Source organism: Aptenodytes patagonicus, chromosome 21 (assembly GCF_965638725.1).
Source record: "Aptenodytes patagonicus chromosome 21, bAptPat1.pri.cur, whole genome shotgun sequence".
Lineage (NCBI taxonomy): Eukaryota > Metazoa > Chordata > Aves > Sphenisciformes > Spheniscidae > Aptenodytes > Aptenodytes patagonicus.
In genome coordinates this window covers 3,984,926-3,998,481 of record NC_134969.1, presented here as the reverse complement: position 1 = coordinate 3,998,481, position 13,556 = coordinate 3,984,926, and the positions used below count along the sequence as shown (strand labels likewise).

Genomic DNA, 13,556 nt, shown 5'->3' with positions numbered 1-13,556 from the left:
TAGTATTTTATTCCCTCCCTTTTCCCCACGGGTCCTTTATCATTGATTTCTTGAGCAACGAGCCTAGGTGAACGCAGAGGAAGGGGCAGATACAGGAAGAGCTATCTCACCTTTCAAGTGAGTATGCTGCAGGATCAAAATTCTCCCCGGCAGTGACTGTCCCTGGTCTGAAGAGTAGGCTTCCTGAAGACAGAACTCTGATCCGGAGAGGACTCTTCCTTTGTTTTACAGCGGTTAGAAAACAGTTCACAGCAAGTTTTGTGGATGAGCTACTTCCATCTAGAGCCACTACCTAATTTATACTTGTGCCTCTACAATGTCACAGCAACAGTAAGTTGTTACTCACCAGAGACTTCCTCATTATCGTCATAGGATAAATTAAATATTCAGGGAGGAGGGGAAAAAAATCCCCAAAGCAGCATAGTTCTATATGACACAAGAAAAGCCACACACCAGTAAGTTCTGAAATTGAAGAAATGGTTATATTGTCCAGATATAGGAAATATTTAATAAATATATGTTAAAAAGTTGTTTTAAAGCATTTTTAGGAAGCCTTGGATTGTAAATAACATCATAGAAACAGCTGGTTAAATACATCCATTTTCCACTATACTATTTACTTGTAGCAAACATCGTATCATAAAAGTGACTTCCATGGTTACTGGTAGCAATTTTACGTTTGTCAAAAACGTTACAACATTTAAATCAACATACAAGAGTAAAAAAACTAAACAGAATAGAACCAGAATTTTTACTGCTATGATTTAAGTTTTCCTTGTTTCATCTTTAGACACAATTGAAGGTCACCGTTTACAAAATGGCTTTACAAAATTTTGGGAGTGTGCAGTTAAAAAACCAGCATGGCCAATGCACTTCCACAGGCGTGTTCATTGCCACAAGTCTTCCGTGCGACCAAATTTGAAGACCAGTCCTCTGTTTAAAAGAGAATAAAGGGACATGAGTACCTAATGGAGCCAATCAAATACCTAGTATTTTAAATACATGATTTCAGGGAGCAAGTTGTAGTGTTTGTAAATCCAATTCCTGGTCCTGCAAGGAAACCTGTGCAGACAGATCCCAGAGATCTACTGCCTTTACCAGCAGTTTATCGACCCGTGTCTAGTTACAAAACAGGGCTTAAGAAAAAACAGATTACAGCACGTTTCAGTTTTAATCACTAAAAACAAATTAGGTAAGAAATGAACAAAAGAAGATAGTCTTACCCAAAAAAGATGAATGCATTCTGGAAAAACACAGCTATTCCTGGGTATACTACTGGTTTTTCTAACAAAAGAAAAAAAATCTCCATAATTTTTTTGGAAGTCACGTTCAAGAATATCCCATCTCTGCCATTTCAGAAACACTACGCTGCGCTACGATAGCGGAGATAACCAGTGTCATTTCAACACGAACATCTGGAGTCTACGCACTGTGGAGCAGCGGTAAGGAGCCGAGTTAGACAGAGGGGTCCGTTACAATGTGGGATTCCCGACTAGACAGGGGGTGAAGTGACAACAAACATTTAGCGCTGTTGCTACTACATAACAATGTTCTCGCGTGGAATGAAGACAGCACTATGCAGCTCATAAACCCCTTTCATTCTCCAACAAGGCGGTCCCCTCCAATCTCTCTTGCTCAGTTGTGTGACACAGAAGACAAGCGTAAGCCTCACCCCACTGGAAAGTTAATTCAATGGCTTTTGTGCCCCCCCCCCCCAAATCATTTAGCTTCCCAAATAAAAGAAGCCTCGCCTGTTCTCTAACCAAAAACGTGCCTCTCAAATGCAATGCTCGTGAAGACTGTAATTATCACATGGGATTGCACATCCTGTTTGGAATGCACGTGTGTGTAAGTATGTATACATATATATTCATATGTAATGACAATGTACAAAATGGGAGTGCACGTTAGCACTACTACGCAACCAATGCACCTAGGCTTCCTTGAAAATCCCCTGTGAATTGAGCAAGGCCAAAGCTGACGAGAATGTAAATTAAACGAAGCCACCAGTGTGCCCTGACGAGTCTGAAATTCACTTCAGCTCCAGGTACAAGTAATATCTTTACATTTACCTGAGCGGCCTAACTTCCTTTGGAAAAACAAAGACAAATACACTGCAGTTTTCATGTCTTTCTCAAGACTTGCCTTCACAAAAAGTCACTGTGGTACGTGTTAAGGTATGAATTTAAACAGGCAATTTGAATTATTTTTTTCCCTTTCGCTAATTTAGTATACAGGCTTTGGGAGCAATTTGCACAAAATCAGCAATTTTTATTCTGGGAATAAGTGTTCACCCAGGGAATTATTCCCATGTAACTGCAGCAGTGTAATTCTATCAGCACAGCTCCCAGCTGACCAAGACCTGTGTTTCTAATGAGGCCAGTTGGAAGTTTGTGACTTAGAAATAGATAAAATCCACCCCAATAATAGTAGATAGTATGGAATAGTGGTGCGTAGGGAACCAAAATATTAAAACTGGGCCTGCCTAAAACTATCTAAAAATAAGTGCTAAAATTCAATAGTCATTTAAAATACTTTGAACTTCCAAAAACTGATCAGGTCACATCCCATGCCGTATCTTACCTTTAACAACGTAGCCTCCAAAAAGGATCCACATGGAAGCAATCAGAGATCCAAAAGCCATCATAAAACCGATGAACAGCCAGATCCGAGCACCTTGAAAAAGACGTAGGGATGTTTTGTGCCTGTGTCCGAGTACAGGCACTTGTGACTTTCCGCACGCTTTTGTTTCAGAGCACCTTCTGTCACACCCCAGAGCTAGGCACAGATACACAGCGTGCACCCTGGTACAGCTCTTGCAAGACTTAATGGCTTCACAGATCTATCGCTATACAATAGCCTACACCGCCGTACCTGTTTGTCCTAGACAGCCTTCGCTGTAACTGTCACCCCGCACTTGTCCATTAGACACCGCATTGATCCTGTACGAGCAAAACAGGATAGAACTGGGTAAACATAGGTAAAGCAAGAAGTAAGTGTTTACAAAACAATAGGAGAAACTTCTCAGAAACCTATATAAAAAGGATGATGTTGTGGGGTTTGGTGGTTTTGGTTTTTTTTAAAAGAGGGACAAGGCTAAAACTTAAAAAGCATTTCTCCAAAGACTAATAAGACTTAAGCGTGTCTAATAAGACACAATTTTTTTAAGTGGTTCCTTACTATAAATATCAACAAATATAAGAAAGATATTAGAGATACTCAGATAGTAACTCGCTTTGTTATTCTTAGTTACCTCTCCATTTAAAGGCCACGCGTTCTTTTATTAATTGCATAAAATAAGTTCTAGGAGTGTGTAGCTCTGATTGAGAAATTACACTTACATTAGGAATGCAATAGTGGCTATAACCCCACAGGCATGGTATGAATGGTTGAAGTCTTCCACTTTAGGGTATTTTACAGCTGCATCTATGATTATCCACCAACCTGTAAAAAACTATTTAAAAAGAAGAAAAAGCACAATAGCTTAAAATACGGACACAAGCCTTCTAACAATATATAAGATTACTCTAGAAAAAGTAACGTTAATATATAAAATCATTCTTACAGTCTCCAACCCACAGTCAACTGATAGCATAACTAGTTTTGCCATCAACTCAGGAACAAGGTTAAAGGCAAAGCCAGAGATTTACCTACTCCCAATAGTTATTACATGGGTAGAAGCTGCAAAACTTAAATAACACGTGGATGCAAGCACCCAAAACAGATTTTGTCGTTAACTCTGCTGCTACATACAAGGACAACATATCCCCGTTCTTCCTTTTACTTCCAAACAGCTAATAATTTTTAGCTCATCGACAGCTAACTCCATCTAAAAAGCCCGAAAGCAGCCTAAGAGAAGCTGTACGCACCAGCACTCCCGCAGCAACAGAAGCGATCGTGTTTCGTTTCTCTCCCCAGTCAACACACTCCGAGCACCTCAAGCTCTCAAGAAAACCTGACATTTTTCAGCGCTCTGAAGAACTGGAGAAGAAAAAGGGACGTTACTTTCCAAGAGGAAACCCATCACGCATCAAGGGCTGGCACGCAGCAATGCGCATCGTGCGAGGCAGGTTAAAACTGCCACGCGCCACCCGAAAATCCCACAGCCGGGGCCCCTTCCCCAGGGGCGACTGAGCAGAGCAGCCGACGGAGCCCGGCCACCGGCACCCACCCGGGAAACCGCCGGAGAGGCGCCGGCCTCAGAGCTGAGGCGAAGACACCGCCGGTCAGCGCACCCAGCCCTCGGAGGGGGCCCCGCCGCCCTCCCGCGCCCGAGGCCGGGGACATCCGGCGGGGCCGCGGCCATCCGGGAGAGGGAGAAGGCGCCGGCCAAGCATCCCACCCTGCCCCGAAGCGGCGCCTCACGCCGCGTCTCCGCTCACCTGAGGGCGGGGAACGACCGTTGGCCGGCGGCTCACCGGCGCGCGCGCAGCAGCCCCAACCGCCGCCAGCCAGCCGCCGAGCCGCGCCCACCGCGCACGCGCGGCGCTCAGCTGATGTGCTCCGGCAGAGTCACGAGACGGGGAGGGGGGCGCGCAGGCGCACTGGGTGCCGGCGGGCGTCCTAAACGGGTCCTTCTGCGCATGGGCTGCAGTACGGGGAGGGGGTGGGTGGGAGGGGGAGGCGATGGCGGTCAGTGCGCATGCGCGGGGAAGCCTCTGGCCCTCTGCGCATGCGCCCTGGTTCCCCGTTACGTAAGGGGAGGGGGTAGTTCTGGAAGGTTCTCGGCCGCCCTCAGTCGCTGCTGGGTGGCGGGAGCGAGCGGCGGCTGCTGTGAGGGCTGCGTCCTGCCGGGCCTGTATCGCGGCTTGTTTCCTGGGTGGAAGGAGCCTGGCCGATCGCTATGGGGGTGACTCACGAAGCGGGGCTGTCTCCTCGGGCGTCGCCACTGGAGCAGGATCCGTGCGGGGGAAGCCCGGCTGGCTGGAGCCGGTGAGTTGGTGGGGCGGCTGGCGGGGCACGGCCGGGGCAGCTCCTCGGAGCCGCTGGCGGGGGAGGGCTGGAGCGCGCTCGCAAAAGGCGGTTATTCGGGGCGGGGAGAGGCCGTTACTCGTCTTACGGTGAACGTGTTGGAGGGTTGCCGTTGCGGGGTGGGGGACACACGTTATTCACGTTTTTCTTTATTACAGGAGCGCCCTGGTGGCTCACGGCAACCAGCACCGGGGGTGTCCGGCGGCTCCCAGCGGTAAGTGCTCGTAAACAGCCTCTGACGCGAATCTCGTCCCCGCGAATTCAGCCCGCTAACGCGTGGGTGGAGGGGACCGTGTTTTCTGCGTGGTTTGCCAGGTGAAGGCCAGTTGTGTGAGAGTACGTGAGATGCGCTCGATCTGTACGTTGTTGGAAACGGTGATGTCTAGGTAGCTTAGCGGTGGGAGGTGGGGGTGGCGTTTGAGGTCAGATTTAATCAGCTGCTTCGTCTTAGCTGTGCCTTGTATAGTGCTTGTGACCTTGACCCTTGTTTAGAAGCGAAGTAGTGAAACTTTAGCTTCAGTAGTAGCAAGGGGAATGCTTCTTACAAACTTGTGTAGAACTTTGTACCCTTCATCGATTTCAGTAAGGTTTTAAGACTTACTTGGTAACTTCGGTTTACATGAGCACTGGATAGAAATCTTGTGATAAAGCAAGCTTCCTTAAACCATAAAGTGGTGACGTAACTCAGGGTTTAAGTATTGGTGATAAGATAGTTACACCCTAGAATACAGTAACCTTTGTAGATATAAAATGGCTGCCACTAGAGGGACAGCCATTTTAATTATTAATACATAACCTTAACAAGTTGTTACATCCTCTACAAGTCATATCCAGTGAATCGTTAACTGTATTTCTCACTAGTTACGTAGAATGTTTTTAATAGTAGCTTGCTGCATACGCTGCTGGGATGTGTGGAGCTTTGTGCAGGTAGTTTTGTAATATGGTACAGTCAAGATCTTGAAGTGGCTGCTTTGTACCCTGAAGGTACTTCCTCCCCCTCCACCCTGTTGGAGGAAAACAGTAAAACTTAACCTCTATAGAACTGCAGAAGAAAACTATTCAATTTGTACTGATCTGGAAGGCAAATGGTTATTTTGCATTGTAGATGCAATAGGCTGCACTTAGAATAGACTGAAGATAAAATACCTTGCAAATTCTGTTTGGAGGAAAAAAAGTATTAACTCATATCCTTTTCACAAAAGGTGTGTGCTTACCTAGCAAACGAAGGGTATTTAACTTAAACCCCACACAAACAAACCTCTCTTCAAAATTCCACACAGAACTACTCATGGTTGAAATGGAAGCCTTTTTTTATTTCACATACAAGACTGACTACAGGAGAGAAAATGATGAAACTTAAAATTGTCATGTGCAAAACATGCTGATAAACTGGATGGGAATTGTTGGTGTGTTGAATTGTCCTTGGACTTTTTGCCTGTGTGTCATCATGTTTGTTGTTGCTGTATAAATGATTTGATGCATATAAATGATTAGCTTCCCCCCTCTGACCCACAACAGGAACAGAGACCGGGTATTGCAGAACAACAATAAAAACAGAACCAGCTTCTGAAAGTACCTGCATGGAGAAAATGGTGGTTAGGAAAACTGATGATATGACAGATTTCATGGATGATTTAACCCTCAGCTCACCGAAGAAAAGAGAGTCGTCTTTGAGATCCAAGAGGAGTTGTGATAGGTCATCAACAAGGTCGTCTAGCAGATCCTCTTGCAGTTCACAGTCCAGTTCAAGTAGTTCCTCTTCAGCTTCCTCCAGGAGTTGGAGTCGGTCCAGGTCCAGATCGAGGTCATGGGCTAGAAGAAATGGTTCCCGAAGGTACAGAAGATACTCTCGTTCATATTCCAGAAGCCGGTCCAGATCACGCGGCTACATGAGGTACCGAGGAAGGTACCATGCCAGGCACTACAGGAGGTACCAATGCTCTCCTCCGAGGTATAGGTCACGCAGTAGGTCATGGTCTCGTGGAAGATCATACTATAGAAGGTCCTATTCGAGAAGCAGATCACGTTCAAGAGGCCGAAGATACTATGGATTTGGGCGAACAATATACCCTGAGGCTTACAGGAGCTGGAGAAGCAGGTCACGAACAAGATCTCGTAGTAGGTCACCTCTCCATTTGAGTGAAAAAGGTACTTTTCTTGAGACTCTTATTGTGTGAGAACCTCAAAACATACAATTTACTTTAACCAGTCAAATTCTCATCTGTTTACTTGCTTGATAGAGCATAACTGATAATGGCAATGTGGAAGAAAATCTGTGTGGTTATAAAAATGTATTAAACAAAAAGTTAGGCAGTTCAGAGCATATTCTTTGCACTTCAACTGAAGCTAGAGCTCCCAAGTTCTGAGGAGAAATTGTCACAGTTGATGCTTACATACATGCAGTGATACTAAACCTGCACGTTTTAGGCTTGTGTGAGTAGGTACATGTTGATTTAAACATAAGAGAATGACACTTTTTTTTCCTCTTGTAGACAAGAGGGAACTACTGGAAATAGCAAAAGCTAATGCTGCGAAAGCTCTGGGAACAGATAACATAGTCTTGCCAGCAAGCTTGAAGATCCTTACTCCTTCCAAAGAGATAAAAAATGAAAAACAAGAGCATGAAGAACCTGGAGAGTCGGCTGAGGTAAGTATGAACTGGAGTATTCTCAATGAAAAGGTAAACACTTAAAACTTGTCGTCTGCATGGATGCGTTACAGTTTTTAACGGTGGAGTTTGCGATGATGAATTCAAACCCTTGAACAAAAACTTCAGTTTTACCAGAATGCTAAAAACGCTGTAGACTGTGTTAAGCTGAAAGTACTGTGGACTCGTAAGAGGTGGTGGATCCACTGAGTACACGCAGGCTTTCCAGCAGTGATAGGCTGGGAAGGAGAGGTGAATGTAGTTTGTTCTTCTGAGTTGTTCTTCTTGCCCATTACTTAGACTAGTTTATGTGTTTCTGACCTAAAACAAGGAGTCTCCTTACCAAACCTAGTGAGCAGTGTGAGGTTTTTTTAAAGGTTAAATCTTTCTACCCTTTTTAACTGTTAAAAGCTTTTCATATGCAACAAACTTGTATCCCAGAAATTACATACCCAAGCACACAATGCATTTTACATACTTTATTTCTGTCTTATAGAAATCATGACTATGGTTCCAGACATGATGAAGAAAATCTGTTGGTAATTAAGGGACTTGTGGGCTATAGCTGCTGTGAATTTAAGGGAGGGAGAAACTTGAGCAGCTTAAACTGAATTTGAATTTTAGTTTGGCTCTGTTGTTACGGTGTCTTAGCCTGATTCGTGGTAAATACAAAAACTGCAGTAACTGTTACATTGATCAGATACCGCTATTTCAAATGGAAGTAAATTTACTAAGGGTTTTAGACAAATGGTACAGGCATCCCTTTCATAATATATGCAATATATTCCAGATGTTGAGAGAGTACAGAAGAAGAGGCCTGCATCACTTGCAGATAAGTTTATTGTCGTTATCCAAAGCTCTGCAGGATCGATATGCAGAACTTAATGCAACTTAACTCTACCACTGCACTTCATCGTGTGGCAGTCCATGCTTGAATCCTTTTTAAAACTGTAACTGGGGCATGGATATGAGGTCACGGGCATGGATATGAGGTCACGTGTGAATTGGCACAATGACATTGATAAAAACATTGAATGTTTTTCAAACGGAGTTCAACATTGATCTATTTGCATATTTAGTAGCTTACAGCTACTTTTGATGTAAATATCAGAAACGACTCTACCAGAAAGTTCATACTCTCTAGTAACTGCCTTAACTGGCACGGAATAACGTATCCTCCCACTTAAGCTGTCTGTGCTCTTTTCTAGCAACCCGGAAGACTAGCAGAAGACGTGACCAAGGGCGGAATGGAGAGAGCGACCATACAGAGAAGCATTTCTTTCAGTCCTAATGTAAGTGTGATTTCCTGAGATGGAAGTCCAGTACTTCATCCCGCCTGTGTTAGGCTTTTCCCAGCGTTGGTTGCCAGATTAAAGATCTTATTAATAGTAACAAGTTGAATGTAATGGTTCGATAATGACTTTCCTGGAGGAGTTAGGTCAGTACTTCAGCAGTAGAGCGCTGTAAACACACTACAGCAGTGTGTTTAAAGTAGATGTTTACCTTTCAATGCTTATAGCGTACTACAGACTCAAAAGTGTAGTCCAGAACTGGTTTACACTGGAACTTATTTCAAGTTACATGTTTGGATATATTTAAATAATGCAGAACTAAGGAAAAAGCAACTTCCCTGAATCCTGTGTCAGTTAAGCGTGCGTAGTTGATGCACAGTAGGCATCAGGTCTCCCGTGACCTGAAAGAAAACGTTTCTTACCGGCACAGATAAACCCCTTGAAGTTGGCAGGTCTTAGTACATTCCTTCTCGTTCCAGCATTTTGAGAGGAAATTTCTTTTTCCAGAATACAATGGCAAAACCAGTACTACAGAAGCCAGCAAGCCATGTTGTCAAAGAACCGGCAATTTCTCCAGGAAGAGAAGAGGACAGAAAGGGAAGTCCCTATGGGCAATGGGTTCCTGTCAAGAAGGAGGAGAAGAAAACATTTTTAAACTTCTCACCTAAAAGCGTACCGTTCCGGGCACGCTAGCGTATTTTTCTTGCCGTCTCTGACTGCAGCATTATGCAAACTTCAGTAGTGAGGTCTGAAATTTTCTGGTCAGGTTGAAGACTTGTTAATACTGAGTATTTATTTTGAGATCTTAATTTTGGAATCTTAGGTTTCTCTTTCAGATCTAGAGCACAGAGATCCAGAAGCCACAGATGGGAATCTTGTGTATATTTGTAAATATTTTTGTATTGCTTTAATGGACTAGAACTTACAGGTGGGTAACTTTTTCTAAATAATAGTTCAGTAGCTGTTATTTTGAACACTTGATTTACATTGTGTAACTGTTTACTTCAAGTCAATAAACTTTAGTTTTGCACTGGCTTCTCAATGTGTCAAGTGTTAGACCTGCGTCCGGTAGTAAGTTGACTCTGTCCTGTAAGCGGTTACTTCCAGGTTTAGCTCTCGCTGACCCATCTGTTCTCGCCAAGTGCAGGAGAAGAGAATTTTTGCATTGTTCTGAAAGTGGACCTTTACACTGGAATTGTTCCTGCCCAGGCTGGGGCTAGTTCAGGGCCTCCGGAGTAACTTCCCCAGATTTCCACTTGCAGAGGGCTAGCTTGTGGTGATGGTGCTCCTGGCTGCTGCTTGTGAAGCCATCGCCATTCTCACTGTCAAGGTGTTGCGCCTGAGCAACTTCTGACCTCCACTGCTGAACTTGGCTTGTGTTTTGATTTAGGTTGCTTGAAAAGCAGCCTTTAAAGGCTTGCTGCGCAAGGCAGTAAGCGAATGGCGAAGGAGGAGGCTTCACGATACCAACGGTACGGGTTACGCCGCTCCAGAATCGAGCGGTACAGTGCCCTCCGCTCCGTGGCTCACCAAGACCTCTACTCGAGGGAGAAGAGTGTGCAAGTCAACAAGCTGTTGTGGGGGTAGTTCTCTTTGACACAGAGGTCCCCTGTGTTCCTTCAAGCATTCTTTCACTTTCTTGCTAATCGAGTGTTTCCGGGGACTTTCCCAGTCTTCAGCTACTGCAGGATGAAGACAAGCTTTATTCTAAACTGAGCGGTAAATTTTGTGTTTATTTAGAACATGAAATTGCACAAGCTGGTTACTTCTGCAAGTAAGCACTATATACAGCTGAAGTTACGCAAATTACTTCCATTACATTAAAGACACTATTGATTCTAGAGGTCTACAAAGCATTTTTTTTGATACAACTTAAAATTGCCTGCAAAATCCCTATACCAAACTCGAACAGACGCGTAGCAGGGCTTTGCCCGAGAGGAGGGTTCAGACGGCTGTTCCTCTCTCCAAGTTCTGTTTGATCTCGGCTGTGTACTTCCCGTAGAACCTCTCCGCCTTCTTATTGAACTTGGCGTTTCTCTCGTTGATGTAGTCGATGTCGGCGTCGTCGTTGTAAGGCCGTCTTCGACTGTATTTTTCACGCTTTTCAATTCTGTGAGACAAAGGGCAGTGTTTGAAGACCGGGGGGTGAACCCTGTGGATTTGATTACACAAAGCTGCTCTGTGTCGCCCACTTCTGCATTTTATCACCGTGTTTACTTACTGTTTTTCAAGATCCGCGACCATCCTATCAACCCCTTCCTTAGACGGCACGTGAGTTCCATGGAGGAGGCTGTCAGATGTGGGATAAAGCGCTTCACCGCTGGACAAGAGTAACAGAGGGGCAGCAGTTTACACAACTATCGACGGCTTTGAGATTTCCCTGCTTCTGTATGACTCTTAACCTAGCACTTCAAAGCACTGAGCTCAAACTGGGGGACTCGAGGATTCAGGGGAGAACGTGCTGATACTAAAAGCAAGCGCGCCCAATTATTTCGAGAGGGGCTAGCACACGCCTACGAAAGGGCAGAAACCCACTGAAATTCTAACTCCCCCTGGATGCGAACCCGGCAGGTTCTCAGCTGTCGGTCAGCCTGTTCCCGAGCCACGCCAGGCTGCTTAAAAACCCCAGAACCTACTCTGAGAAATGAGAGCAATCCTCTCCTGCGCTTCAATGCAACCTAACTGACAAAATACTTCTTCAAACTCGGTAACGCTGAGTTTGAAGAAAGTGACCTCACCGATGACACCACCGGGCCTCTTCCCTACTGAAGCAGGGGTTGCCGAGTAGATTATCAGGGAGGCCGTGCGGCTTAACATCGTGTTAAAAGGCTAATTAATAGCACAGTGCATGCGAGAATATGTGCGTGCTGAAAGGAGGAGTTTTAAAGTCTTTAGCGTTTGCCAAATCGTGTAGAAATACCGCAGACGGTATCGGGTGACCGAACTCGGAACTCACTACTGCTCTTTCAGCTTCTCGTACTGCTCCAGGTCAGGTTTGATCTGCCGGGTCAGCCTCTGGTACTGGCGCAGCTGAGCAGCCGCGTAATCTTTGGGAGAAAACGAGTTAGTGTCAAGGTGAAGGCTTTTATTGCACGGTCCGGTTTGCCGCCGAAATGCTAACTACGGTGTTCACTGCGAACGCAGACAACTACGTAGTTAAGCCGTTACCTGAAAATCCCAGATCTGGATTTTTCCTCTTCTTTTTCCTTTCCCATCTCTCGGCATCCTCGGCACTGATCTCTAGCAGTTTAACTCGCTCGTAGTCTTCTCCTCTCGCCGCACATTCCTGACGCAGCACAGAGAACACTTTAGTTTTAACAAGAAGACAGTGGCCAAGCATCAAACTTAGTTCTAACTACGTAGACCGGTCCAGTCAACCTCTAGCGCAGGACAGTAATTCAGATAATCGGGAGTCTAATCAGGAGATGGATTTTTGGGAGGTAACATCTGTGTAAGCTCCCAAAGCCGCCTGGCCACCGGGAAGCGGGGCTCGGCATCGCTGCGGGCACTTGGCCTGAGGCCCAGCAGGGTTACGGGAAGCTGTAGGTGTGTGTTTACCTTCTTTTTTTCCTCCACCTTCAGCTCCCACTCCAGCCGAGCTTTTTTGGCTTCCCAGTTGGCTGGCAATTTCAGTCTTTTATCTTCTTCCACCACTTCTTGGTGGTTCAGCTTGCGAGCCTCGTTCTAGGAACAAAACAGGTTGTTACTGAACTCCACAGACGCGCGGCAACGCCCGACCACAGAAACAAAAAACCCCCCCAAACCCCGGAGCGCCCCGAGGACCGCAGGCGCCCGTCCCGGGAGGGGGCTGGGCCGCCGGTTCCCGATCCCGCCGCGTAAAACGCTGCGTTTGGCGAAGGGCTAAAGAAACCATCGCCCGTGTGTGCCGGGTTGGGGGGGTTAAGCGGGACGGGGAAATCGCCGATGCGATGGGAGCAGCGAACCGGCGGCACAACCTCCCCGGGACCACCGGGCCGCCGCCGGCCTTCGCCCGAGCTGGGCCGGGCAACCCCCGCCGCCTCTTCCGCTCCGCTTCCCCGCGCATCGGCGGCACCGCTGGCAGGAACCCGTCCCGCTCCGGCCGCCGCCGCGTACCCGCTTCATGTGGAGCTCGCGGAACTTGCGCAGCCGCTCCTCCCGCTTCTGCGCCGCCGCCGCCGCCGCCGTGCCAGGCCTCGCCTCGTCCTCCGAGCCCGAGGAGCCCTGAAACAACCCACGCTCAGCCACCGGCACTGGGAAGGAGTCGGAAAACCCGCCGCCGCCTCCTCTCCGCCCCCCCCCCCGCCGCCGCCGCCGCCGCCTCACCCCGCCATCGGGATCGGGAACCCCCAAACCCCCCAGCGCCGACACCGCCGCCGCCATCGCGCAACGACAAACACTTCCGCTTCCGGCCTCGCCCACTTCCTGGCCGGCGAGATGCCGCCGCGTCCGGGCGCCCCCCAGCGGGCGGGAGGTGCTGCCGCTCCTTTCCGCTGCCGTCCCCTCACCTCCTGAGGCGGCCGCGGCCGGAGCGGGGCCCGGGGCTCCCCCACAGCCGAGGCCGAGGCCGCGGCCTCCCCTGCCGCCATCAAACCGCCCCTCGGTGCTCTTCGCTTCGGCGCCTGCGGGGCTTTCCCCCCCCCCCCCTTAGAGCTGGAGAGGGTCCG

The 13,556-nt window shown here is 47.3% G+C and overlaps 3 protein-coding genes across 3 annotated transcripts; 1 reads left to right on the top strand and 2 right to left on the bottom strand.

The window, feature by feature from the left end:
* Positions 1-460: 460 nt before the first annotated feature.
* On the bottom strand, positions 461-4,463 carry TMEM50A (transmembrane protein 50A). The gene is made up of 7 exons (XM_076357174.1): positions 4,383-4,463; positions 3,870-3,981; positions 3,342-3,454; positions 2,875-2,942; positions 2,584-2,676; positions 1,224-1,284; positions 461-933 (listed from the first exon to the last, which is right to left on the bottom strand). The coding sequence occupies exons 2-7, from the start codon at positions 3,960-3,962 to the stop codon at positions 888-890; spliced, it is 474 nt and encodes a 157-aa protein (XP_076213289.1). The 5' UTR covers positions 3,963-3,981; positions 4,383-4,463; the 3' UTR covers positions 461-887.
* Positions 4,464-4,726: 263 nt separating this feature from the next.
* RSRP1 (arginine and serine rich protein 1) lies at positions 4,727-9,945 on the top strand. Its single transcript, XM_076357514.1, has 6 exons — positions 4,727-4,932; positions 5,130-5,185; positions 6,490-7,119; positions 7,464-7,618; positions 8,827-8,910; positions 9,418-9,945. Exons 1-6 carry the CDS (start codon positions 4,844-4,846, stop codon positions 9,601-9,603), a joined length of 1,200 nt encoding a protein of 399 aa, XP_076213629.1. The 5' UTR covers positions 4,727-4,843; the 3' UTR covers positions 9,604-9,945.
* Positions 9,946-10,623: 678 nt separating this feature from the next.
* SYF2 (SYF2 pre-mRNA splicing factor) lies at positions 10,624-13,290 on the bottom strand. The gene is made up of 7 exons (XM_076357515.1): positions 13,216-13,290; positions 13,006-13,113; positions 12,469-12,594; positions 12,079-12,196; positions 11,867-11,957; positions 11,132-11,230; positions 10,624-11,020 (listed from the first exon to the last, which is right to left on the bottom strand). Exons 1-7 carry the CDS (start codon positions 13,270-13,272, stop codon positions 10,855-10,857), a joined length of 765 nt encoding a protein of 254 aa, XP_076213630.1. The 5' UTR covers positions 13,273-13,290; the 3' UTR covers positions 10,624-10,854.
* Between the last annotated feature and the right edge of the window lie 266 nt (positions 13,291-13,556).

Bases quoted from the DNA above. Each gene is read 5' to 3' on its own strand.
- TMEM50A (XM_076357174.1), bottom strand. From the start codon at position 3,962: ATGTCAGGTTTTCTTGAGAGCTTGAGGTGCTCGGAGTGTGTTGACTGG. The intron at 2,943-3,341 runs GTAAGTGTAATT...TTGCTCGTACAG, and splicing joins GCCACTATTGCATTCCTAAT to GATCAATGCGGTGTCTAATG. The intron at 1,285-2,583 runs GTAAGATACGGC...TTCTTTTGTTAG, and splicing joins TGGAGGCTACGTTGTTAAAG to AAAAACCAGTAGTATACCCA.
- RSRP1 (XM_076357514.1), top strand. From the start codon at position 4,844: ATGGGGGTGACTCACGAAGCGGGGCTGTCTCCTCGGGCGTCGCCACTG. The intron at 7,120-7,463 runs GTACTTTTCTTG...TTCCTCTTGTAG, and splicing joins TCTCCATTTGAGTGAAAAAG to ACAAGAGGGAACTACTGGAA. The intron at 7,619-8,826 runs GTAAGTATGAAC...GCTCTTTTCTAG, and splicing joins AACCTGGAGAGTCGGCTGAG to CAACCCGGAAGACTAGCAGA.
- SYF2 (XM_076357515.1), bottom strand. From the start codon at position 13,272: ATGGCGGCGGCGGTGTCGGCGCTGGGGGGTTTGGGGGTTCCCGATCCC. The intron at 13,114-13,215 runs GTGAGGCGGCGG...GGGTTGTTTCAG, and splicing joins TTCCCGATCCCGATGGCGGG to GGCTCCTCGGGCTCGGAGGA. The intron at 11,231-11,866 runs GTGAGTTCCGAG...ACTCTTGTCCAG, and splicing joins GAGAAGCTGAAAGAGCAGTA to CGGTGAAGCGCTTTATCCCA.